Source organism: Cicer arietinum, chromosome 3, assembly GCF_000331145.2.
Source record: "Cicer arietinum cultivar CDC Frontier isolate Library 1 chromosome 3, Cicar.CDCFrontier_v2.0, whole genome shotgun sequence".
NCBI classification, from domain to species: domain Eukaryota; kingdom Viridiplantae; phylum Streptophyta; class Magnoliopsida; order Fabales; family Fabaceae; genus Cicer; species Cicer arietinum.
The window spans coordinates 69,743,299-69,770,237 of NC_021162.2; the positions used below are offsets into that span (position 1 = coordinate 69,743,299).

A 26,939-nucleotide genomic window follows, 5' to 3' on the forward strand; every position below is an offset into this window, starting at 1 on the left:
ACTTATAATTTAGTTATTTTTTATTTTATTTAATATAAATATTGAAATTACAAATAAGTTAAATTAAATTATTATTAGTAATTTTTTTACTGCTCAATCATAAGTTTTATAAATATTTAGATTGCAATATATTTGTTTTTTAATTCAAATTTGTGTCGTGCAATATTTATTGAAATTTAAATTCTTTATATATAAAATTGCTTTTATTATTTTTATTGATAATTATTTTTTATTAATTATACACTTTTTTATTTTTTTAAATTGAAAATATTTCAATTAATTACTTTTCGTTAAAAATATTTACAAGAATTACAGAAAAAAAATATTACGAGAATTTCTATTCTTTACGGTAAAATTTAAACAATGCACGTGTTCATTTGTTCCATGAAAGTCAAATTAATATTCCACTTTTGGCAGAATACATTTTTCGTTAATTTGGTATGTCAGTTGTTTTTAGCACAATTTATCATTTCCTAATATTCGTTATTTTAAAAACTATAATAATCTGTTTATAATGCAACTTTTAATTTAATCAAATAGTTAACTTTAAGTGATTCACAAACTTTAATTAAAAATAAAAGTTTGAAATAATTTTATAGTATTAAAAAAATGCAACTATTGATTTATGAATATGGCTTTTAAAAAAAAATATAAATACGATTTAGGTGATATAAAATTGTTTACTTTATAGCTTTTATAAAATTTACTATAAAATGAAACATACATTTAATATGGATAAATCACTAATTTAATTCATAAAAATATAAGAAATTATCATTTTAAAATTTAATTTAATAAAAAATTAAATTAGTTATAAAATCATCAAAATATCAGTCAATTTAATTTTTAATATTATAATGATCTTATATTATTTTAACAATAACTTTTCTTATATCTTTAAATTTAAAGACCGTCATGATAATTTAAGAACTAATTGAAATTTTTAACTAAAATTACAATGTATATATAGATTTAGAGACTAAAATAATGGAGTATTCCAATTGTGGCAAATAAAAGAAAAAAAAATGATTGGAGCAGGCTCCGAAGATGTGGGCTAACAAGATGGTCGCAGTTAGCGCCTCAAATATTTGGATTTTCGTATTTTTATAAAGTATGGTTAGATGTTAGATTGCGTCTGATTGTGACCATATTCACAAAAAGGTATCAATCAACACTGAGGGGCATTTATGGAAAAATAAACCACCTGCATAACAAAGAAACGTTTCATTTTTTACCTTATCAAACCAACGTCCTTGCTAAAATCCAAAATGGCACCAAAGCCTTTTCTGTTTCTTAACTAAAAAGAAAAAATAATTATTATATTGACTTTTTAGTCCATAAAGCAAAATTGGTAAAAATAAAAAATAGAAAAGGAAAATAACAATATCACGTTACATAAACATTGCACCAAGAGAGCATAAAACCCATAGAAAAACCAAGCATTGGTGTTATTGTTGTAGCACCATTACCTCTGGGAAATATTAAATAGTTTTAAAGTTTTGATTTTTTTCCAAGGGTTTTCATTTTAAGCTTCTCATTGTTTTATCTACATTATTTTTATTCACTTCATTTAGATATCAATTTGTGTACCCTTTTGTTTTCTAAAGCGATATTTGTAAAACTTGTGCTTGAAAACGTGGTGGGGAAGTGCAAAGATCTTTCATTTTTTAGTGAATGGTGGAGTAGCTGTTGGAGGTAGATCAGGTTGCAAGCTGGGGTTTTATTTATCAGATCTCTCTTAGAATATGGTATTCAATTTTTGTTCATTTGGGTTTTGTGTTGTGGTCTTGGTTTAGTCAATTTCAAGTCTTTCATTACATTTCAGTGATATGAAACTTACTTTGTTGAAATTAATTTTCTTTTTATAATGGGGTTGTTGTGGTTTTCATTGTATTGATGAAAATGGGGTTGCTGTGGTTTTGCTTGTATTGATGCAAATGGAGTTGTTGTTGTTTTTTGTTAATTGACTTATATAATATAGAAAATATATTTGGGTCTCTCTTTTATCTTAGAACTGATTAATGTAGTGGTTATGCTTTTTATGAATATTTCAAATTCCACTGTGCTGCAGCATTATAGCACCACCATTTTACAAAACTTTGCACTAAGTCACGTATTGCAGAACAATAACAATTTGTTAATTTTTTGCTATGCTACATAGCTATGCCGCTATCTGACAAATGACAACACTAAATTGTGCCCCTTTCTTATTGCTAGCTGGCAGTGTATGAGTCCAGTTCTATAGTGGATAATGATTGCTGCCATTATGTTATTGATTGATTTAAATTTTTTCATTGACTTAAGAGTAGAAAGCTTTTTCTTCTTCTTGTTTGTTTTTTTAATGTGGTCTAAATTTGCAGTTAAAGAGAATTTGACTTTTCTATGGACTTGCGTGTTTACGAGTTTCGCCCTAGTTGCTTGATTATGCATAAATTTCATTTTGTAGGCTGCTGCTGCTGCTGCCAATCCTATTGTTGGATCCCATGTTTGGGTGGAGGATTCTGATGAAGCTTGGATAGATGGTGAGGTCTTGGAGGTTAATGGCGATAAAATCGAAGTCCTTTGCACTTCAGGGAAGACGGTCAGTGCATTTCTTTATATTTGCTAAATGTTAATCTTGGCCTTCATTAATTAGATGTTCTCATTCTTTGATTTACCGATTTTACATGAGTGCTTTGATTTTTTAAACATGAATGATTTGTGAGAATCTTTGAAAGATAACATATTGAAGATAGGGTGGCTTAGCGAAACTATTTGTTCTTGTCTTGAAGATATACGCTTTCTTTTAATTCCAAATTTGAAAATTTCTGATGCTTTAAAATTTGTCCACTCATATGTCTGATTTGCAATATTCAGGTTGTTGTTAAAGCTTCCACCATTTATCATAAAGATACCGAAGTTCCACCGAGCGGAGTGGATGATATGACAAAGCTTGCGTACCTGCACGAACCTGGAGTCTTAAATAATCTAAGATCAAGATATGATATCAATGAAATTTATGTATGCATTTCGATTTCTAACTTTCCTAAGATTGGGTCTGTTGTGTAGGGGGAATGTCACCCTTCAATCTTTGTTAGAAATCTTCACGTTTTCATGAATTATTAACATGTGCAATATCAATGTTTTGCTTCCAGACTTACACTGGGAATATATTGATTGCTGTGAACCCTTTCGTTAAGCTTCCTCATTTGTATGATAGCCATATGATGGCACAATATAAAGGAGCAGCTTTTGGTGAGTTAAGTCCACATCCCTTCGCTGTTGCGGATGCAGCTTATAGGTAATTTTCATATATGTCTTGTAAATATTAAATATAGCATGCTATTAGGTTACAAGTTTGATCATATAAAACTATTCTGTATTTAGGCTCATGATAAATGAAGGAATAAGCCAGTCAATATTAGTTAGTGGTGAAAGTGGAGCCGGTAAAACCGAAAGTACAAAGTTACTCATGCAATATCTTGCTTACATGGGAGGGAGAGCTGCTGTTGTTGGAAGTAGAACTGTCGAGCAAAAAGTACTCGAGGTAATAGAATTATATCTTTACAAATTTATCTTGGCAAGTTGATTTTACTACCATAAACTATTTATTTATTCTGTTAAATCTCATTCAGCTTCTAATTTTCTTAGTTCTTACAACCTTAACGAACTAAACTCGACATTTTTTTTTGCCTTTCTTTCTTGATTTGCAGTCAAATCCTGTCCTAGAAGCCTTTGGCAATGCAAAGACTGTCAGGAACAATAATTCAAGGTGGAGAATAATAAGAGTTCTGCTTGTAACTGTAGTGCAAATTTTTATGCCATACCATCTTATGCGCTTTATTTTCTCACATGTGACTTCTGCAGTCGTTTTGGTAAATTTGTGGAGATTCAATTTGATCAAAAAGGAAGAATTTCCGGCGCTGCGATCAGAACATATCTGCTGGAAAGATCACGTGTGTGCCAAGTGTCAGATCCAGAGAGGAATTATCATTGTTTCTACATGCTCTGTGCTGCACCTCCGGAGGTAACAATATTCTTTTGTTTATATTGATTTGTTTCGTGCTTGGCATTTTGTGCCTTAATTGTTTTAATTTTTCTTACCTTTTTTTTATAATTTTTTACAGGATGCTAAGAAATACAAAGTAGGACATCCAAAAACATTTCATTATCTGAATCAATCAAATTGCTATGAGTTGGAAGGGGTTGATGAGTCGAAAGAATACAGTGCAACAAGGAGAGCGATGGATGTTGTTGGAATAAGTTCCGAGGAGCAGGTATTTTTTTCCGAGTTTCTTTACTTTATGATCTGTGATTCAATGCTTTGTTTTTCCATTTCTCACACACCTCTATCCAGGATGCAATATTTCAAGTGGTTGCTGCAATTTTGCATCTTGGGAACATTGAGTTTGTGAAAGGGGAGGAGATAGATTCATCTATGCCAAAAGATGAAAAATCCAGGTTCCACCTACAGACTGCAGCCGAGCTTTTCATGTGAGCAAACATCAAACATTAGCACTGTTTCACATTTTACATTTTATAGCTTTTCCACCTTGTCTGAATATTTTTATTCAGGTGCGATGCAAAGGCACTTGAAGATTCTCTTTGCAAACGTGTAATTGTTACTCGCGATGAAACAATTACAAAATGGTTGGATCCAGAATCTGCTGCACTCAGTCGAGATGCTTTGGCTAAGATTGTTTACACAAGATTGTTTGACTGGTAAGTCTGTGAGCAGATATTTCAGACATACTTTTTGAACCTTGGTATTAGTTTCTTTTCCATAACTTTCTTTCTCTTATTCTTTTGCAGGTTGGTTGATACAATAAATAATTCCATTGGTCAAGATCCTGAGTCAAAATCCTTAATTGGTGTGCTGGATATTTACGGTTTTGAGAGTTTCAATAATAACAGGTGTGTGAACAGTTACTCCAATAAACTTACAGATTTTTTGGTGTCAATGATGTCCTTCTGAGATTCTATATTGAACAGGTGATAGCATTTGAATTGAACCATCCATGGTTCAACTTAACTTGTGACTAATATTTAAGAATGCCTGTTAGTAGTTATAAATCCCTTTGCTAGTTTGGCTTCCATTTTAACTATATTATGAGGAAATGACTGCTGATTACTCTAATAGGCGTAAGCTGTAGTTCTTTCTTTTAGAAAGGCTGTGATGTTGATTTTGTATATTATTTCTGGTTGTCATGTGTACTTTGCAGTTTTGAGCAATTTTGTATTAATTTGACCAATGAAAAGCTTCAGCAACATTTTAATCAGGTTTGTTTATGATTTTACTTTTCTTTTCAATTTCTTGTATCTCTTGCTTGTATATTTGAAACAGACAATTGCACCATTTTTAATATAAATTTGACATGCTATTTTATGCTTAAATAATTTGTTTTACAGCATGTTTTCAAAATGGAGCAAGAAGAATACAAAAAAGAAGAAATTGATTGGAGTTACATAGAGTTTGTGGACAATCAAGATATTCTGGATCTGATTGAAAAGGTTTTTCCTTCTAACTACGCATCCTTTTGTTGATTGGCTTTATCTCTTGTTGCATGACATTATATAAGATATTAATTCCTTCTAACAACCATAATTTACAGTTTTTTTTGGGTGCTTAAGTATTTTATCTTTTTAACATTCAAAATGAAGGATGTTTTCGGGAAAATCACAGTTGATGCTGAAGAAGCTATCTGAATTTTTTCCCCTCAAATTAAATGCATAAAAGGGACAATTGGGGTTAAAAGAATGAAAGCTTGCAATATTTAATTTATATCTACTTAGAGACTATGTCTGATTAACTTGGTATGATAATTTGCTACTTGAGTTTACACAAGTTAATCATTTTCTCCCTCCCCTTAAAAAGAAAAAATCTTGTACATCATCAAGGTGTTATTCATGGTTTCCCATTATTATTTTTGGCAGATTGATAATGATTGTGTTTGTGCACTATGTCATGTATGTATTTATTATTTATCATATGAAATAATTGTAACTTTTGAATTGTTTTGCGTTCATTTTCAGAAACCTGGTGGCATTATTTCTCTTTTGGACGAAGCTTGGTACTCTTTGTACTAATAACCCATATATATTTGTTTTAATTATGTTTATGTATTCTCAGATAGCTTTATGTTGTTTGTGGTATGCAGTATGTTTCCTAGATCAACTCACGAAACTTTTGCCCAAAAGCTGTATCAGACCTTCAAAGACCATAAAAGGTTTAGCAAGCCCAAATTATCACGTAGTGACTTCACAATTTGCCATTATGCTGGCGATGTAAGTTGGTAAAATTGTAAATTTAGTTCATAAATATTATAAATATATGACATAATATATGTTGAGAATTCTAGATATGATTTGTTTATTCCTTTTTGTAGGTCACTTATCAAACTGAGTTCTTTCTTGACAAGAACAAAGATTATGTCGTTGCAGAACACCAGGCACTTCTTTATGCTTCCAAATGTTCCTTTGTATCGGGCTTGTTTCCCCCTTCACCCGAGGAATCTTCGAAACAATCAAAGTTCTCTTCAATAGGTTCCAGATTTAAGGTGTGTTATTTTTAAAGAAAAAGAACTAACTTGTCTTTCTTGCTTAATCTTTGGGGTTGTGAAAACTGAAAACTCTTCATATGTCATGCAGCAACAATTGCAATCTTTACTTGAAACTTTAAGTTCCACCGAGCCACACTACATTCGATGTGTGAAGCCCAATAATCTTCTTAAGCCAGCTATTTTCGAGAATAAAAATGTTTTGCTGCAACTGCGCTGTGGGGTAAGACTGCTACCAGTTTTATCCTTTTTTTTAACCATATATTTCATGCAGTAATTGACAGTCAACCAAAGATTATGTAAATATATGCTTATTAGGATTGTTAATCTGATTGAAGGGAGTTATGGAGGCAATCAGGATTAGCTGTGCTGGTTATCCCACAAGAAAAGTCTTCGATGAATTTGTGGATCGATTTGGCCTACTTGCTCCTGAAGCATTGAATGGAAGGTATCTATGTTGTTCATCCTCCTTATCAGAAATGTTAGTTGTTATTCTGAAAATGTTTATTTATTCCATATTTTAATTATGTAGTTCTGATGAGGTCACTGCTTGCAAGAGGATCCTGAAGAATGTTCGACTTGAAGGTTATCAGGTAACTATTACTATGTGTTCGAACATTTAATTCTTTGGGAGTTTTTTATTTTTATTTTATGCTCATTGTTGTTGGCACAGATTGGTAAAACGAAGGTGTTTCTTCGAGCTGGTCAAATGGCAGAACTAGATATGCGTAGAAGTGAGATCTTAGGAAAGTCAGCAAGTATTATTCAGAGAAAAGTTCGCTCCTATTTGGCCCGTCGAAGTTTCATTTCGCTACGTTTGTCAGCTGTGCAGATTCAAGCTGCATGTAGAGGTCTCTTCTCATTGCTTCATGAGATATTAGCTAACAGAATGGATTTGGGGAATAAGTAACTTAGACTTTTGAAGTCTCATGGCTTGATTTGTACCGATTGCAGGACAACTTGCTAGGCAAGTTTACGAGGGAATGTGCCGGGAGGCTTCTAGTCTGCTTATTCAAAGGTATTTCCGCATGCATATTGCTAGGAAAGCGTACAAAGAATTGTATGCCTCTGCTGTGTCTATCCAGACTGGTATGCGAATGATGGCTGCTCGGTGTGAGCTAAACATTAGACGGAGGACTGGTGCAGCAACTGTCATTCAGGTAAGGGATATTTTGAAGAGCTGTCATTATAAGATATTTTAAACTGTTTTACTATTATTGTTGTTCTTCGTATATAAAGTCGTTATTTTGTGAGTTTAATTGTTTTGGTTTAAAAAACTCTTCCAAATGATGAAAATGTGTCTTGCAGAGCCACTGCAGGAAATACTTGGCTCAACTTCATTTCACGAAATTAAAGAAGGCAACAATTGCCACACAATGTGCATGGAGAGGAAAAGTTGCCCGGCGAGAATTGCGGAAACTCAAGATGGCAAGCACCATTTTTTAACCCCTTAATGCTTTGAGTCTGTCTATGAATATATGCTTTAAGTAAAATTGTGAGTTATAAATATCATATTACTCATAGGACTCAATATAATAGTTAAACAAAATGAGTTTATAATTCAATGAATTGGTATAGGGGGAGATTGTTTAAAACTATTAGATCTAATGACTAATTGAATGCGCATTGTCGATTGGCCTCTTTTGTTTTTCACATTTAGTGATTGCGGTTTTCTCTTTTTGGGTGTAGGCTGCAAAAGAAACAGGGGCTCTCCAAGCTGCCAAAAGTAAGCTTGAAAAGCAAGTTGAAGACCTTACATTAAGGTTGCAGCTGGAAAAACGTTTAAGGGTAAATCAATTACTACAATTTTGCTAATACTAACTGTTAACTCAAGTCATTTAACCATGGTATACTGGAAAATAATGTTTTAGTATCTGACCTTGCAATAAATTTCTAATATTAAATATAGGTGGACATTGAAGAAGCAAAAGCAAAAGAAAACAAAAGATTACAGTCAACTTTGCAAGAGATGGAACTTAAGTTTAAAGAAACTAAATCACTTCTTGAAAAGGAGCAGGAGGCTACAAAAAGATTGGCGGAGAGAGCTCCTGTCATACAGGAGGTTCCAGTTGTTGACCATGCTTTGATGGAGAAGTTATGTAGCGAAAATGAGAAACTCAAGGTGAGGTGGTTATAGGCGTAGATATCTGTGTTTTATTTAAAGAAATTATTCGTATGCTTCAGATATTTTAGCATAAGGTAGGTTGCCAAATTGTATTACTAATATAATGCTTCTCGGAATTTTTTACAGAACTTGGTGAGTTCACTGGAAAAGAAAATTGATGAAACAGAAAAAAAGTATGAAGAGGAAACCAAGGTTAGTGAAGAAAGGTTGAAGCAAGCTTTGGATGCAGAATCGAAAGTAATCCAGATGAAGACTGCTATGCAAAGGTATTGTTCACGATTAAGCTTTTGTTGATATCAGAGAAAGTTTTAATCGCACATTACTCCTCTCTAGTGTCTTAACTGTAATCATCCAGTTACAAGATCTCTGTCATGATGACCGTTTTTGTTAATTAATATTTATAGGCTTGAAGAGAAATACGCAGACGTAGAATCTGCAAATCATTTTCTTCAGAAACTATCTTTGTTAAACTCGTCTGTGAAAACAACGGTGGAGAACCTCTCTACCCCTGTATCTGAGGTAATTTATACCAGCTAAATTATGTAGGTTCTCATTCTCTGTATTTGTGTATGCATTGTTTGGAATATTGATATTTTGATATGCAGAAGTTGGAAAATGGTCACCATGTGGCAGAAGAACAAAATGTTGTTGTAAGTACATTTTTTTGCCACTGTTTCTATGGGCCTATTTTCTTACAAGTGGCTGTGTTTAGTGGAATATAATGAAATGATTTGTCTTTCCAGGATTCATTTGTCACACCTGTGAAACAATTTGGTGCCGAATCTAACTCAAAATTGAAGCGATCAAACAGTGAACGACATCATGTATGTGCTTAAGTTTAGGAATTTAACTATGTTAGTTTTCATAGCTTTTTCATGCAAAGGTACCGTTCTCAATTTTAAACTCTTGTTTCACTGTAGGAGAGTACCTATGATTCACTTGTTAACTGTGTTAGTAAAAACATTGGGTTCAATCATGGAAAGCCTATTGCTGCATTTACCATTTACAAATGTATTCTTCACTGGAAATCATTTGAATCTGAAAGAACTAGCGTATTTGATCGCCTTATCCAGATGATTGGTTCTGCAATTGAGGTGACTTTTCTACTCTATTCTGAATTATATTGGCGTGACAAGATCATATTAGGAAAAACTTAGAAAAAAATTAGACTTAGGACAAAAGCATTTAATTTTGAAACACGCCGTGGAAATTATCCTATTTCATGTTAAACATTGGGATTCTTAAAAAACACTCTTTTTACCTTGCAGGATCAAGATGACAATAATCTTATGGCCTATTGGCTGTCAAATACATCCGCATTATTGGTTTTACTTGAACAAAACCTGAAATCTGGGAGTTCAACAAATGCAACTCCAGTTGGAAAACCAATTAATCCAACATCACTCTTTGGAAGAATGACTAAGGTAGTGAATATTTCTTATGTTGTATATTTTCTGATTTCCATTAAGCATTTCAAACTTGAAATATCCCACTTATTTATTCCGAGGGTAAATTGCAGGGTTTTCGTTCATCACCTTCTTCTGCCAACCTCGCTGCCGCTGTACGCAAAATAGAGGCCAAGTACCCTGCTTTGCTTTTCAAGCAGCAGCTCACAGCTTATTTGGAGAAAATATACGGCATCATTCGAGATAACTTGACGAAGGAGTTATCATCGATTCTTGCATTATGTATCCAGGTGTGTTGAAATGTAGTTGGAAACTCAAGTGATTTTGACATTCAATAATTTAGAGATTTTTAAGAAAAGCATTAACTATTTTGTGTTTGTTTACCATGATGAAAATTATGTTTTTTTCTAAGAAAACATCTTTTAAAATGATTTTTATGAGAAACTACTAAAAGCAGCTTCTCATTTGAAGCAATTTTTAGATTTTTGTTTTCTAATTCTCAATGTTATTTAATAAAATTGTAACAAACAGATGAAAACTACTAAAACTGATTATTTTCTAATAAAAGCTGTATGAAATGGGGCCCAAAGTAGGAAACATTGTCTCATCCGATATAGTTCTCATTACATGTTCCTCCTATATTCAATGTTTCCCTTCTGGAGATATTTTCTGGAAACTTCAAAAGGATTGAATCTAATATTCTTTTTAGTTAGATTTTTATTTATTTACTTCCTTATGCAAACCTCATTGACGATACACAGGCACCAAGAATATCGAAGGGAGTATTACGATCTGGCCGATCCTTGGGTAAAGATTCTCCAATTGTTCACTGGCAAAATATTATCGAATCCCTCAACACCCTCCTCTGTACACTCAAAGAGAACTTTGTAAGGAGCTTTGTGATTATTAACATCTGAATATTATGCAATTCCATTCGTTTTTTAAAATTGCCGAAAGAAGATAACAATCTTTTGGGATTCAGGTGCCTCCAGTTCTTATTCGAAAAATCTTCAGTCAAACATTCTCATATATTAATGTGCAACTCTTCAATAGGTAAGTGGTTTTTACCCTTAACATAAAAGGAATTTTGTTGTATCATAATGTTTTTATCTTAAAAAATGTGAAGTTAACAAATTTTTCCTCTAAAATGATTACCAGTCTTCTAGTTCGTCCCGATTGTTGTACATTCAGCAATGGGGAATATGTGAAAGCTGGATTAGCTGAATTAGAGTTGTGGTGCTGCCAAGCAAAGGAAGAGGTAATTTGTTTTCTCTTTTACTTAATATGTTACTCTTGAGTTAGCACATTATGTTACATGGTATGGTGATGACATGTCATTTTTGGACTGTGTACACATTTTTAATTAAAAAGCTCCAAAATAATTGCCTTAAGTTTTGCAGTATGCAGGGTCATCTTGGGATGAGCTCAAGCACATACGACAGGCTGTTGGATTCTTGGTAAGTGCGACTTGTTTGATAATACAGTGCCTTTTCATACCAACAAACAAGCGCATTTTGTATGTTAAAGAGATAAACATAAGTCAGTCGTCTTGGAATAAATACCACAAATTGAACAAGACAACAAGTAGATTTATTGTATTTTCATTTCTTGGTGTATATTTCTTTTAAATAAAATAATCAAAATCCAATCTTTTGTTTTAATTACTTTCACATTGTTTAATTTTTGTCATTTTATTATATAACAGGTTATTCATCAGAAGTATAGGATTTCCTACGACGAAATTGTTAATGATTTATGCCCTGTAAGTCTTTATCCGTCTCAAACTCCACATGCGTGCGTGCGTGCATGAGATCTGCATCTCTCATTTATACTCTTGCCATCACAGTTTTCTTCATCGTTTCCCTTTGACCCTCCCACTCACTGGTTCTTCTTCTACAGATCTTGAGTGTCCAGCAGCTATGCAAAATATGCACACTTTATTGGGATGATATCTACAATACACGAAGCGTATCACCACATGTAAGTTTGTGTCCATATTTTCTACAATCACAACCCTGAAATGGCAAATGCTTGATTGATGCATTTAAAACCTTCCTTCAGGTCCTTTCAAGCATGAGGATGGACTCCAATAATGCTCAAAGTGATTCTTTCTTGTTGGATGATAGTTCCAGGTGAGGATGCTTTACTAACACACGCTTTAAGCTTTAATAGAATCATGCAGTGGTGAAAATTATCTTGATAGATACTTCAAATATAATAAAAGAAAATTGATCTAGTAAAATTCTTGGTCAAATATTATTGCAATTATTTAACTTTTTCGAAAATACCCTTTAACTATTTATTATTTCATTCCACTTAATTCTCTCCTGCAAATAGGCTTATATAATGTGTTTATAAAATAACTTTTTTTTCATTCTTTACAGCATACCCTTCTCAGTGAATGACCTCTCTACATCACTACAAGGGAAGGACTTCTTAGACATGAAACCAGCAGATGCACTTCTTGAGAATCCATCTTTCCAATTTTTAAATGAGTAGCCTTATACCATGCTTCTTTTATTGTGCCATTGGTCCTTGTAAATGTCCTTTTGTATTTCTTTTCTATTTTACTTTTTTTTTTTCCTTTGATAGAAAATTAATAGTACATTTTTTTGGCCATATCCCAATATCATCATGCTGCCCCATCTCTATAGTTTTTTTTTTTTTTGTTAGCATTCATCTTGTAAAATTTTCATTATTAATATGGGGAAGGGTGTTTTCGGGATTGATGAGCTTGCCTTGTATTTTCCTTTTTGTACCCCCTCTTATAATCAATTGAAGTGCTTCTTTTTTTGGGGGGGAGCAAGCTTGCTTTGAGTTTGTACAGGAATGAACTATATAGTAATGAAAGACAAGATCTTGAACACTAGTTTTTACTTTCCTATTTTTGGCTCTTATTTGAACTCTTCTAATATTTTTTTTCACCTTGTTTATTTATCTGATAAATTGTCATGAAACTTAATGTTCTAATTCCTTAATTATTTTTATAAAATTTGTATAACTCAGTGTTTTGGGGTGAAAAACTTAATTTAAAGATGATTTATTTTTTCGTATTTTTCCATTGAAATATTTTCACCCTAAAATAGTTTTTTCTAAGGTCCCGTGGGACAAGTCATCAAAAGATAGATTTAGTGTGTTAACTTTTGATTAGAAGTCTACTAAAATAATTATGAGGTATAGAAACATGTATTGCCGACCCATTTGGAAAGCACATGGAAGCAGTAGCATGAGTAACACCCAAAGGACAAGGACAAGAACAAGCCCAATCACCCCTGCCCCAAGAAAAGGGTTTCTGACCAACCTCCTACTGGACCACCCTATACTCTAAATTCCACCCATCAAACCTTTTGCTATCAATTTTTTATTCGAACTATTTTATTTTTAATTTTATTATTATTTATTTAATTAAATAACTAAAATTTTTAAAAATATGTATACCTTTAGATAAAAAGTTACCATTTAAAACTATTTATACCTATATATAATTTTTTTTTAATTTTACCATTTGTTTAAACCATATTTTCTATAATTATATCATTTTACCAATTAAATAACCTTTTTTCAAATAATTGTATATAATAACTTCTATTTGTTTTATCGAGAAAAATGAATAGTGCCCGCCTCCACAATAATAATAATAATATGTTATTATTATTGTTACCTATATATAAAAGAATACATGATTTTGCCGTGACTTTTTTTATTTTAATTTTACCTTTTATTTAAACTATTTTATTTATAATTTATCCTTCTTTAATTAAATAACTCTATTTTTAAATTACTGATAAATGAATATTTTTTTTTTTTTTACTTTTATAAAAAAAATGAGTACGTAAGTGTCGACTACATACACAGTAGTACAATACACGATAATGGTTTTGTTTTTAATAAGTAATTAATAAAAATGAAAAATGGGATTTGGACAAGCTTGGTGGCAAGAAAAAAGGTAAAGGTGTTTGTTCCAGGTTATAATTCTGGTCCATGCTGTGTGGAAGTATTACTTCACCTGAAATTCTCACTAATTGTTGGTCCATTCCATGTGATACAATTATAAGGTCCTCCCTCTAGTTAGGCCTAACTATTAGTAAAAATATTTCGTAATCCTATCACCACTCCTACCTATAGCTACTTGTGGAAATTTCCTACAGCAATTATCTGGCACACTTTTAGATTTAATTCACTTTAATAATTTTAGTCATTGTTAGTAACAATTGATTTGTTTTGTTCCCAATTTTCCATGCTACTAAGTCTCCTCTCCTAATCAATTACCAAACTTTGTTGGTTTATTCAATATGTTATTTTCTTTAGAAAGAATTAAATTATGAGAGAAACATATGTCAAGTTGTCAAACATAAATTAATAACAATCATGGGCCTAATTGAGTAAAGTGGGAAAATTATTCAATAATGCTACAAAAGCCTACATGCATATTCCAGCCCATTACACGTGAATTTGGGCAATGCTTAGTGTGGAATGAATTTGTCAAAATGATGCCAAGTTATCCAAAACTATCACTATCATAGAAATTCTTTGTCACAATTAAAAGAGAATATTCAATCTTTTTGCTTGGGTTTGTCTTACTTGTGATATTAACCAATATACAAATATAGGATGGAAAAGTCCAAAGTTAGTCATTTTCAATTCTCTCACATGGCTCCAAAAATGCGTCACCAGCCACGACTTCCCAATTTAGATTTTAATCATATATGTCCCTATCTTTATAAGTACACACATTTGTCGTAGTTGCACAAAATTTGTGACTTAGGTTTAGCGAAACAAATTAAGATAGTTCGAGTGGGAATGGAAGAATAATGTTCACTTTGATGTTGTTGATCCAATTTCAAATATAGTTGCTAAACATTTTTATTAAATATATAAGTGATTTGGAAAAATGATTGTAACATTTTATGACAAATATCTAATTGTTTTGAAATATCTAATTATTATAAGTGTTTTGGAAAAATGATTTTAATACACTACGGACTGACTAGTGTAAATTTCTTTTGATGTATTTACTGTTATATTATTTTTTGAAATATCTCTATGGAGCATTTTTATAGCCAATATTTATAAAGTAGATAAAAAATAGGTAAGGGTCTTTAACTTCATTTAAATTTTAACACGCAATTTATCTTCTTTTTTTTTTTTTATCAAATTAATTAGTCATTTATCTTATACGGTTGAATTTTATTCTTATTCTACTTATGCTATAAATTTGTGTAAATAATATTTCATCACTCAACACCACAATCACACCTACCATTATTGACAACAATGAGGTCAATATATATTAGATAAAAACTAAAAAATGTCATGTTAGTTTTGATGGATTAATTATATATTGTAACAAATATTATTATAATGTGATTTAGATATTGTTCATACTAGAAGATGTAATATATCTTCTGAATAGTCAAGTAAAACTTTTGATAACAAAAATAGAGTAAAAACAAAGTTGGTTCATGATCCTGTTAATATTTTTAAAAATAAACGACTTGATAAAAAAAAAACCAAAATAATAAAAGATCTGTATGCGGTCAAGTCAAAAAAATCTTTACTAAAAATTAAATTTTGCACTAGTAATAATGATGTTGATTTATCCTATTATCGATGGATTTTTTTTCTTTAAAAAATATAGACACACATATTGAGTTGAAATGGAAAACTGTTGTATTGAATTGACATATATGCATGTTGGTCACCTTAAAAGCAACGATTGTTTTATATTTGTTGACAAGATTAAAAAAGTAAGATTTGTTGATGATAGAAAAATAATAATATTCCAATTTGTAAATTAAGCTTTCTTTTCCATGTGGTCTCATGTGTTTCACAGGAGAGTCCACGGTGATGTGGCATTTTCTTCAAAAATAACTATATAGTCAAACATGATCCATAAAATGTAGTTAATAATTAATAGATCATCATATATAGGCATCTAATTAATCCTTCACCCATGTTCTTCATTTTCTTTTGCTAAACGGCCGGTCATGTTCTAACTTCTAATTACACATTCTAAAATAATTATTTATTTTTAAATAATATATCGATGATTCTCTCTAATTTTTTTATATAACTTTACCGTTATGGTAGTTAGTTAGTTAATAGTATAAGTGATACATTAATAATATTATACTTAATCAATAGGAAGTTAGGAACAAATCTTTCTTACGTCAAAAAAAAAAATAGCAACAAATCTTTCTAACTTCAATTTCATAATATGCACTTTCATTTGTCGTTATGTGCATAGTGAATAATAAATAAATAAGTAAATTGCATGTAATTAAAATAGATTATATTTACAATTCCATGTTCTATATATACATTGCTACTTATGTATACATACCATTGTCAGAAAAACAAATACGATCGATTTCTGCTTATGTTTGACCGTTGAATTATCATATCGAACATTTATGAACAAAGATTTGAGCTTATCTCCCGAAGCTCACTAAAGATGGAACTAATTAAGTTTTTTAATTAATTAATCATGGTTGTTTTATTAGGAGACAACAATAGACTATGACATTTTTTTCAAAAAACAATAGATTATGAATTTATGATATTGTTATGAGTATGTTGAATATTGAATAGAGGATAGTGACACCAATCAAATAATACAAATTTCCCAACTAATAAACCAAACCTACGATATTCTCTTAATACTATCCATCATCTCCCTTGAATTAGCCACCTTCTCATCAAAATTAACATTATTCCTTTCCATCTAAATGCATCAACACGTTGAAAACAAAACAGAAGTAATAGTATCGAGAAGAAGATATTAGAGAGAGTGGGTTATTGGTAAGTTAGTGAGCCAATTACATTTTACATATAGATAAAAGCAAAATAAAAATAAATTAATAAAATTATTAATGTAAGAAAACGTAAAAAACTATAAGGTATAAGATTAAATGTCACTTGAAATAACATATTATAATAAACTATAAGTCAGTGAAAAAAACTTGTTTACCAAATATATTTCATTTAATACAACAAACTTATAAGTTAGTTTAATAAACTATAAACTAACTTATTGACGTTACCACAATGTTTTAAGTCAAATCCACTGACCAGAATTAATTTTAAGCAAACTTTATATATTTTTTAAATTTAAGATTTGAACTTGATAAATATGTTTATCATACCAAGATAATCTAAGTACAAGGTGACCCAAATATTTTGGGCCTAAAATTTAAAAAACTTTTATCTTCGGTTTGCCTAGGATTGACAAACAAAAACTAGTACTATAATAATACAATGGTAATCAAAGAGCATGTGTTTATTTTTGGGTGAAAATCAAAGTGTGTAGGCATATTCTTTTTTTTTGCCAAACACTAGTGCTGACATAGGTGATGGAAATTAAACTACTCGATGGGCCTTATTGCAACTTGTTCTGATTCCTTATTCTAGTAATAACTAGTAATTACTGATCATCTACATTCATTAGTTGTAATCAGAAACATTCGAGAAAAAAGAACAAGTTATAACGCAACAAATACTTTACAAATTTCAGTGTAGACTTTTCTTTTTGATGTCATTTTCATTAGACTTTTGGAACATGTCACGCAACCATATATATATAAAACCGCGATCTAATACTAAATACAATAATTTGTTTTATTGTTGAAAAAAGACAATAATTTGTTATTGATACTTCGGTCGGTTGTGTGGATATGACAATATAATTGTGTATTTAAAAAAAATAAAAGAGTTTAAGACTAACAAAAATTGGCCATTATACGCGGTGTATTAAATAAAATATCTTTCTTTTTTATTTGGTAACAATGAAACATCTTTATCTATTCACAAACACATATATAGACATACATATTTTCCTCTATTTTTTGTAAATATTAAATATTCAATTTAATATATTTTTATGCAAACTAAAGTAAATTGAAATTGTAATTTATGAAATATTTAAATTTTGAATAATTCTAAGACCAGTCACGCGTAATATTGTTGCCCTAAACATTTGGATGGTTTAGGGCTTTGTTGTACTCGTGATAAATTCTTGTCAAAGTTGTTATTGATAAATCGTTTTATTTTATTTTTTAAATAGAGGTTAAACCTAATTTATAAGACTGTTACGGTGGTCTATGTGTTACTATTGTGACTTTTGAATTGTATGATTTTAAGATTCAATTTTCACTCATTCAACAATTTATTTCCTTATTATTTTTTTTATTACATGATCGATATATATTACTCTGTGAGACCACTTAATTAATTTAATTGTATATTTCTTTCTCGAAATATATACACCTTATGACACTAAACATTTAAAAAAAGTTAAAGTGAAAGAAAAGTGGGAAGGTATATATACGTGGAACATGCATGAATCTTTTGCACCTAAAGCATCCACGTAGACAATATTAAAGTTTAAAAAACTTATCCTTCTCGAAACAATGGCTTGGGAATGGATTCTATAATGCATTTGAATCATGTCGACGTTCTATCCTTCACTTCACTTCGTTCCACAACTTCGTTCTGACACCAAGAATTTTCTAGGAATTAAATTCTTACTCTACTTGCCCAATTCGAGGAGAGTTCAAAAATGCGTCCTTAATAAGTTTATACCGAAAAAATAAGTTTATTAATTACTGGTCCGTCTTGCAATAGTTGCTCAATTTTATTATTTCATAAAGATTAGACAAGTGAATAAAATGAGAGATAATAATATTTTTATCAATTGATTTATTTAGTATTGTAATTAATGTAAAGAGTACAAATATTCATTTATTTTATAATAAATATTTTTTAAAATATGTCATTATTATAAAGATGAAGAGAGTACATGCTCCCAATTAATTGGGAGTACTATCGCTAGGCATAAATTAAGTTGTAAGTAGTTATTTTTATTAAATTTAATTAATATATATAAAGTCAACATAATGATCATGTGAGTTTAATCATAACGGAGGGTGATTAAGCAAGATTTAGATATTAATGAATAAAATAATATTGCGTAGCACCATGTTGGGAAGTGAAATATTTAAAAGGTGATATGAAATTGTGTGAGGAACGTGAGGATTTTGCTATAACCCATAGTATGCATGACGAGGCTCTATGAGGGGCGGCACCTAGGATAAATTAACGGAGTTTATTAAAAAACTAACAGCATGTTATTATTGGTAACAAATCTTACAATGAGAGCAAAACCTGCCACATGCAAACCCTTCGTTGTGCCAAGTGCAATGCTCCTAATATTGTAATGTACATGAAGATTATTATTATTGGAAGAATATATATATGTGGGCTTCAAACTTCAAAATTACTATTCATATTTTTTGGCAAAAATTACACGTGACACAGCTCTAATTGGGAATTGTTGTGTCCAATGCGCCAACTGAACATAACCTTTTGAAAACTGTGCTTAATAAAATAGTTTGGACACAAAAGGTAAAGAATAAAAACTAAAAATTATTTTTAAAATAGGAATTAAATAACATTTAACTATAAGACATTATTTGGTTCTTAACATGAATGTGTCTTTTAAGACACTTGTTAATATTTGTTTCACTAAAATGCATGCGAGAATTGAAGGAATGAGAAATCACATTTTAGTGATATTGGTGGTCAAAGTTTGTAATTTATTTTTATATTTTTAAATTAAATGTATTTTTTATTCTCATTTTTTTTATTAAAACGGGATTTTATTATTTTCGTCTAAAAGTCTTAGATTTAGATTCCCTCAAATTCATAAGTTTTAAGATTTCTTTTTCAATTAGTGGAGCTTGTTTTTAATTATGGCATGTTATATTTATTATGGAAGCCGAATTACATTTGATAATTGGACAATGTTTATTTGCATTAGAAATTTTGTTGCAATTTTTTTCTTTAAATTTCTTAATCAAATATAAATTATATTGTTCTTAAATTATTATTTCTAGTTCAAATCAACAATTATACGTTATCAAATTTAATTTTATATGATAGTTAATGAAAAAAAAGACATGTCAATATGTCATAAAAAATAAATTATAAACGAAATTGTAGAAAAAAATCTTGAAATTTGTGAAATTAAGGACTAAAATTCTAAACTTAGACGTGTTGGGAGTATTATAATCTTATTTTTGTTAAAATAGATATAAAAGTGCATTTTAATCTATATATATTTTAATTATCATTATTATATTAGGTATCATGGTAGTTGTGATAGATATTAGGTATTATGGTAGGTGTGGGTCTATTCGAATTTAAAAATTGAGTCTATAAAATTATAGAATATTAACATTAAGATTTAAAATTATATTATTTGGTGGTGGGTGGTGGCTTCCGATAGGCTGTAATCCGTGTCACAGACATCCAGTGACAAGCTAGGTATTTATTATAGACATAAGATACAAATATAAAATTTTGGAGTGTTCAACGTACAAACTGAAGATATCGACGCAATTTTTAAAAAGTTAGAATATATTATTAAAAAAAATTAAAATTTCTCTAATTAGAATCATGTGTCAATATTCTAGTTGCACACGTTAATAGTCGGTTCTAGATAAAATCACATGGACTCGTCATAATTCTTGCAAACTAACATGAATGCCAAATATACAATAAAATTGTGTTCCATCTATTATTTTAGTTAATGTTGATTAATTTTCACCGAGAAACAAATTCTAACTAATTACTTTTAGTGATTCTTCCCCTTCAACTGCATTTTTTTTATTCACAATTATTATTTTTTGTTCTTAAAAAATCTTGTGACGAAATTCAACTACATTAATTATATAGAAGTGAGATCCTAGACTCTAAGTAAACTTGATCTCTCCTTATTGTTTATCGTAATTTAAGAGTTAAATTTAGTTCTTTTTACTAGATATAATTTTTCGTATTTACTTTTTTTTACTCTTTAATATACTTTTTAAGAGGCTTATATACTTTGTTCTAGTAAACAATATACGAGTTTCTAAATTAAAAGCTGGGAACTGTATGATCATGTTTTTATGGTCAAAATACGATCATGTGTTTCTGATCAAAATATGATCATGTTAACAAAATTAAAGAATAAAATGCAAAATTATCAAGCAATACTTAATTTTCACCAAGATGATTCCATCTCGTAATGGCTTGCATGACAAAAATCCCAACCAATAATAAATTACTGATATTTTAATACCAATCATATTTACTAAGATTTTGTTCCCTTATCTAGCATATCCAAACACATGGCAGAAAATATTCCGCAAAAGTTGGTATAATTTTGTCACTAGCTACAACACTAATGAAAGTTTATAGTTTGTCACATGAGTGACGAGATGAATTAAGAACAACAAGTTAATTATTAGCAAATTTCGGGAAAACGAAGATCTTCTAAAATCTTTTTAAGGTTCATATTTTGACCTCATAGATTTGATTTGTATATTTTATTTTTCATAACGGTTAAGGTGCTATGCCATGTGACTCAAACAAACTACATAGACGTGGAATCATTCTTTCCGTCCGATCGATTTCTTGTTAGGGGCTGCACTTCATTTTTTTATGCACTTTTTTATAAGAAAAACAAATTAATTAGGTTGTTTTTATTGGTTAAACAATAACAAATATATTTTCTAGTAGAGATGTATGTTGTTTATTTTTATCACTATTAGTTCTAAGAGTTTAATTTTCTTCTTTACTTAATAAAAATTAAATGTATCTAATAATTTTATTGTTGTGATGACTAATAGTTTTAATTTTTTTTATATTATTGTTATATATAAATTAAATTTTAGTTTTAATATAGAATACTATATATTTCTTTTTTTTTTTGTTTGTAGTAGAGTTAAAGACATATAAATGATATTTATATATCATTTACTTATTATTATTATAGGTTTAATATGTCAGTACTAAAATTAATATATAATACTTATTATTATTATAATTGTAGAATCATGTTCTACATATATCTATGATGCCGTTTGATTGTAATAACATGAAATAGAAATAAGAGCTTTTTGCCTTGGTATCAGAGCTTTTAAGTTGAAAAGCTCTTCATCCAATACCTAAAAACATGGCATCTGTTGCCAACTCAAACAACAGGAATGACCTACCATCATCCCTATCTGTCAAGTTGGACATAAAAAATTATCCCTTATGGAAATCTCTATTATACCCGAAACAATTATCCCTTATGGAAATTTCGGATTCTGCCCGTAGTCAGAGGTTGCAAACTCGATGGATATTTGTTGGGAACAAAAGTGTGTCCTGAAGAGTTTATTACCTATTAACACTCAAGCAAGAATAACAACCCTGCTTTTGAGGAATGGCAAATCAATGATCAACGCCTCCTTAGGTGGATGCTCAACTCTATGGCTATAGAAACTACAACACAACTATTGCATTGTGATACCTCAAAACAACTTTGGGATGAGGCTCAAAGTTTGGCTGGAGCACACTTAAGGTCTCAAATCATCTATCTCAAAGTGAAGAACTTTGCTGACAAACTCAAACTTGCAGGCAATCCAATTTCAACTTCTGATCTGATCATTCAAACCCAAAATGATTTGGATTCGGAATACAATCACATAATTGTAAAACTATATGATCAAACTACACTCAGTAGGGTGGATTTACAAGCTCAATTGTTAACCTTTGAAAGTAGAATTGATCAACTGAATAACCTCACCAACCTGACTCTCAATGCAACAACAAACGCTGAAGAGAACTCTGACCACTGAGGCAACAAGTTCAATTCAAACAATAATTGGAGAGGTTCCACCTTCAGAGGTTGGAGAGGAGATATAGGAAGAGGTAGGTCATACAAGACACCATGCCAAGTCTTTGGCAAGAGTAATCACACTAACAAAACCTACTCAAGATCCAATCATTCAGCAAACAATGACAAGCAAGGATCTCACAATGCCTTCCTAGCCTCTTAGAACTCAATCCAAGACTATGACTGGTATTTTGATAGCGGTGCAAGCAATCATGTGACACATCAAATTGACAAATTTCAAGACTTGACTGAGCACCATGGTAAGAATTCACTAGTTGTTGCTAATGGTGAGAAATTGGAAATTATGGCCACAAGTTCTTCAAAACTTAATCGCTCAATTTACATGATATACTATATGTATCTAACATCACGAAAAATCTATTGTTTCTAAACTGGATGCTGACAATAACATACTTGTTGAGTTTGATGAAAATTGTTGTTCTGTGAAGGACAAGCTGACAGGGAAGGTAATAATAAAAGGGCTACTTAAAGATGGATTGTACCAACTCTCAGGAACTAAAAGAAACTCCAATGCTTATGTATCTGTCAAGGAGAGTTGGCATAGGAGACTTGGTCACCCTAATAATAAAGTCCTAGACAAAGTCTTGAAAGGTTGCAATGTCAAAGTACCACCTAGTGATAATTTTAGTTTTTGTGAAGCATGACAATATGGTAAAATGCATCTTTTACCCTTTAAGTCTTCCTCTTCTCAAGCTAAGGAACCACTTGAATTGATCAACATAGATGTATAGGGCCCCACACCAATAATGTCATCCTCTGATTTTAAACATTATGTGCACTTTGTTGATTATTTTAGTAGGTTCACCTGGATTTATCCCTTGAAACAAAACTCTGAGACTATGCAAGCCTTTACTCAATTCAAAAACCTGATCGAAAATCAAAGTAATTCAGTGTGATGGTGGTGGTGAATATAAACTTGTGCAAAAACATGCAATAGAAGTTGGCATACAATTTAGAATGTCATGTCCATATACTTCTCAAGAAAATGGAAGAGCTAAGAGGAAACACATGCATATAGCTGAGTTTGGTTTAACCTTACTTGCATAAGCTCAAATGCCCTTATATTATTGGTGGGAAGCCTTCTCCACTACAGTATATCTCATAAACAGATTGTCGTCTCAAGTTACTCAAAATAAGAGTCCATATTCACTCATGCTTCATAAAGAACCTGACTATAAGCTTCTAAAACCATCTGGTTGTGCGTGTTACCCTTGTCTCAAACTTTACAATCAACACAAGCTACAATTTCACACAACCAAATGTGTTTTCTTTGGATATAGCAGCTCCCACAAAGGGTACAAATGTCTCAATTCTCATGGAAGGATTTTTATATCAAGACATGTCATATTCAATGAAGACCATTTTCCATTTCATGATGGATTTCTAAGTACAAGAAGTCATCGACATACAAAATTTAACAATCCATCTACTTCTTTCCTTTTGTACAGTGCACGTAACTCCATCAACGATGCAGTCACTGAAGAAGAAAATTTAGCTGACATGAACACAGAAGACCCTCAAGATGTTAACAATGTCACATAACAAAATGACATTGGTTCGTTAGAAGATCACACCATCATGAAGAGACACTAGACATAGCTCAGTAGCAAAGTGTGGGTGAGTCAAGTCTGAACACAAATACAAGTAATGCAATACGCACAAGAAGCAAGTCAAACATTTACAAACCAAAGCTACCTTACATTTAACTCATTGAGACCTAAAAAGACACAATGGAACCTGCAAATTCCTATACGCCGACCGCATGATATACATTTACCCGATTGGTCTCCACCAAACAACTTCATCTTGCATTCTCTCTCAAATTAAAACTTTCTGACTCCCTTAAATGATAAACAAAAGCTTATGTCTTCCTTTGGGACAACTCTATTTTCCACATTAAACACCACTAACCACCTACTTCACTAACACTCCTAAGATTCATCACTTTTGCCTCATTTTCCAAAGACAATCCATACAATATACTATATCTGTCATTTAAACGATACTCAATAACCCAAAAATCTCCCCCAAAACGAGGTATTTCCTCCATTTCCTACTTGGATTAATAATTGACTCAAACACCTACGACGGTTTAGACCCAACCACCATTTTCAAGTTTTCCTATCTCTCTCTACCAAAATGGTGTCGTTTTCCTGCCAAGTGATAAAACGTCACCCACCTTATCATATTTAAGATAAATTGTTTTTTAATACTCTTACTCTCCATACCTACTCTCCTAATAAAGCCAAATTAAAGGCTTGCAATTTTTTTATATCCAAACCCCATTATTATTTTATGTACACATTATCTCCCAATATACCTAATGTATTTTCTTTACCCCCTCATCCCTACCCCACAAAAATCAATAGAAGAGAGATTCCAATTTAGAGATGATATCTGACAGATCTTCGAAGAATGACACATAGTGGTGTTTGAGTCTAAACTGTGAAAGATTTCATCCTCTAATTTTAAATGAAATATTTGTTTATCGTGCTCACCATAATGGAACCCCTTAAAGGGTCCAATTTCAAAGCATTGATCATCAAAACTGCTAACCATGCAACTAAAAGAAATAGGGAAGGAGATAACTCCTAACCCCTCAAATCAAACTCTTTTGTTGGACATTTATTTACCAAAATAGATAATGTTATCATGTTCAGACATTTTGTAATCAACCGCCTCCATTTGTAGTAAAATCTCATTTTTTTTCATGAGAAATTGGAGATACCCTCCATCCTCTGAGTCATATGCCTTTTCGAAATCTACTTTGAATAAAATAGACTTTCTCTTCTTTCTTTTTGCCTCATTCATTGTTTCGTTTTCAATGAGAATTGTGTCAAGAATTTGATAGTTTTTTACAAATGTCGAATGTATTTTTGAAATAATCTTGTGGATAACTAGTCTCAAACATTAGCAACAATATCGCTAACACCTTGTACATATATACACTTAATAAGAGATCTTAGGTTTTGTGGGCTCTCTATTTTAGAAATCATGACAACGAACAAGTTACTTTAGAAATCCTCCCTAACAATCTTTCAAAATTCTTTTAAAAAATTAAATTTAACTATTTTCGATCTCGTGCTCGATTGAGTATCACAGTTCCAAACAGCTTTTATAATTTCATCTTTCAAAATATATTAATAAAAGCCTTTTAAGATCATATTTTACAATAAGACTTTAAAATAGGTCAAAGTTTCTCACAAAATTAAATTATAAAGTCAGTTACAATTTATTCTGTATTAATCCTTAATTAATTCAAGTTAAACATTACATGAGTAACCTTATATAATTAAGAGACAATCTCACACTCCTAAAATGATATTATTATTTTATTTCAAAACCATATCCTATAGGCCTTCACATCATATTTGAAAATTACAAATTATAACAAGTTGACGTGCATATTTTGAATAAAAACCAAAGAGTCATTTTTTTTAATTAGCAATATAACAAACATCCCCCTTGAGCATTTGAAAGGGACAAACTTTATTGGTATCACGCCTTACTCGGTTCTCAAAACCCTCTCCAACCAACGTTTGATCCACTCACTCAGAAATTTCTTTGGAGCAAAATAAAGAGATAATACTTGGAAGTGGGACTCATCACTTAATAATTAATTATATAAACCAAAATCGTACAAAATAAGCACCGCCATATAGCGATATTCCAATGCAAATGGGTTAACTTTTTTATAAGGTGAAGTTGGCAATTGATCGATATTTCAGCAATCCAAGTCAAGAGACCTTATAAATTATAGTTTATATGTTATATCCAATGATTTTGTGTATTTTTTTTTTAATATAATTAATGATTTTGCCTTTCTTGACTACGCGTGAAGTGAGACTCAAATTATATTAATCCTACTTTACATGCAACTATAGTTTAATATTACTTAGCCACTTCCCGTTTTGTGGCACTATATATAAAGTTCATAAGACATATATAAATATATATTTTTACAAATTAAAAACGCGTTTATTTAAATATTTATATTGTTTAAGTAGACCATCACCTCTAGCTAGTTATTATATTTATCATGCACGAAATTAAAGCCCCGGTCTAGCTAGATATATATCAATTACTATAGTTCGCATACACACATTAAGTTAAAACTAAATAAGAGAATCAAATAGTTTGAAAGAAAGATT

The 26,939-nt window shown here is 30.8% G+C and overlaps 1 protein-coding gene across 2 annotated transcripts; it reads left to right on the forward strand.

Annotated features, from left to right (window-relative positions):
- Positions 1-1,385: 1,385 nt before the first annotated feature.
- LOC101509706 (myosin-6-like) lies at positions 1,386-12,936 on the forward strand. Of its 2 annotated transcripts, none has more exons than XM_012713932.3 (39): positions 1,386-1,748; positions 2,447-2,581; positions 2,857-3,000; positions 3,135-3,280; positions 3,367-3,526; positions 3,693-3,751; positions 3,847-4,006; positions 4,107-4,256; positions 4,337-4,473; positions 4,555-4,701; positions 4,792-4,893; positions 5,202-5,259; positions 5,389-5,490; positions 6,013-6,050; positions 6,138-6,264; positions 6,366-6,536; positions 6,628-6,759; positions 6,875-6,984; positions 7,069-7,129; positions 7,210-7,387; positions 7,491-7,696; positions 7,845-7,964; positions 8,226-8,324; positions 8,446-8,658; positions 8,788-8,927; positions 9,066-9,180; positions 9,267-9,311; positions 9,405-9,485; positions 9,582-9,755; positions 9,930-10,085; positions 10,181-10,357; positions 10,829-10,954; positions 11,050-11,120; positions 11,226-11,325; positions 11,468-11,524; positions 11,773-11,829; positions 11,967-12,047; positions 12,129-12,199; positions 12,452-12,936. In XM_012713932.3, the coding sequence occupies exons 1-39, from the start codon at positions 1,746-1,748 to the stop codon at positions 12,564-12,566; spliced, it is 4,524 nt and encodes a 1,507-aa protein (XP_012569386.1). In that variant the 5' UTR covers positions 1,386-1,745; the 3' UTR covers positions 12,567-12,936. The 2 variants fall into 2 exon arrangements, with proteins under 2 accessions (XP_012569386.1, XP_073222683.1); XM_073366582.1 differs by having other exon boundaries at positions 9,270-9,311.
- Positions 12,937-26,939: the final 14,003 nt, after the last annotated feature.

Excerpts from the sequence above, each read along its gene's own strand:
- LOC101509706 (XM_012713932.3), top strand. Across the intron at positions 4,474-4,554 it reads ACTGCAGCCGAGCTTTTCAT|GTGCGATGCAAAGGCACTTG; the intron begins GTGAGCAAACAT and ends ATTTTTATTCAG. Across the intron at positions 12,048-12,128 it reads CACGAAGCGTATCACCACAT|GTCCTTTCAAGCATGAGGAT; the intron begins GTAAGTTTGTGT and ends ACCTTCCTTCAG.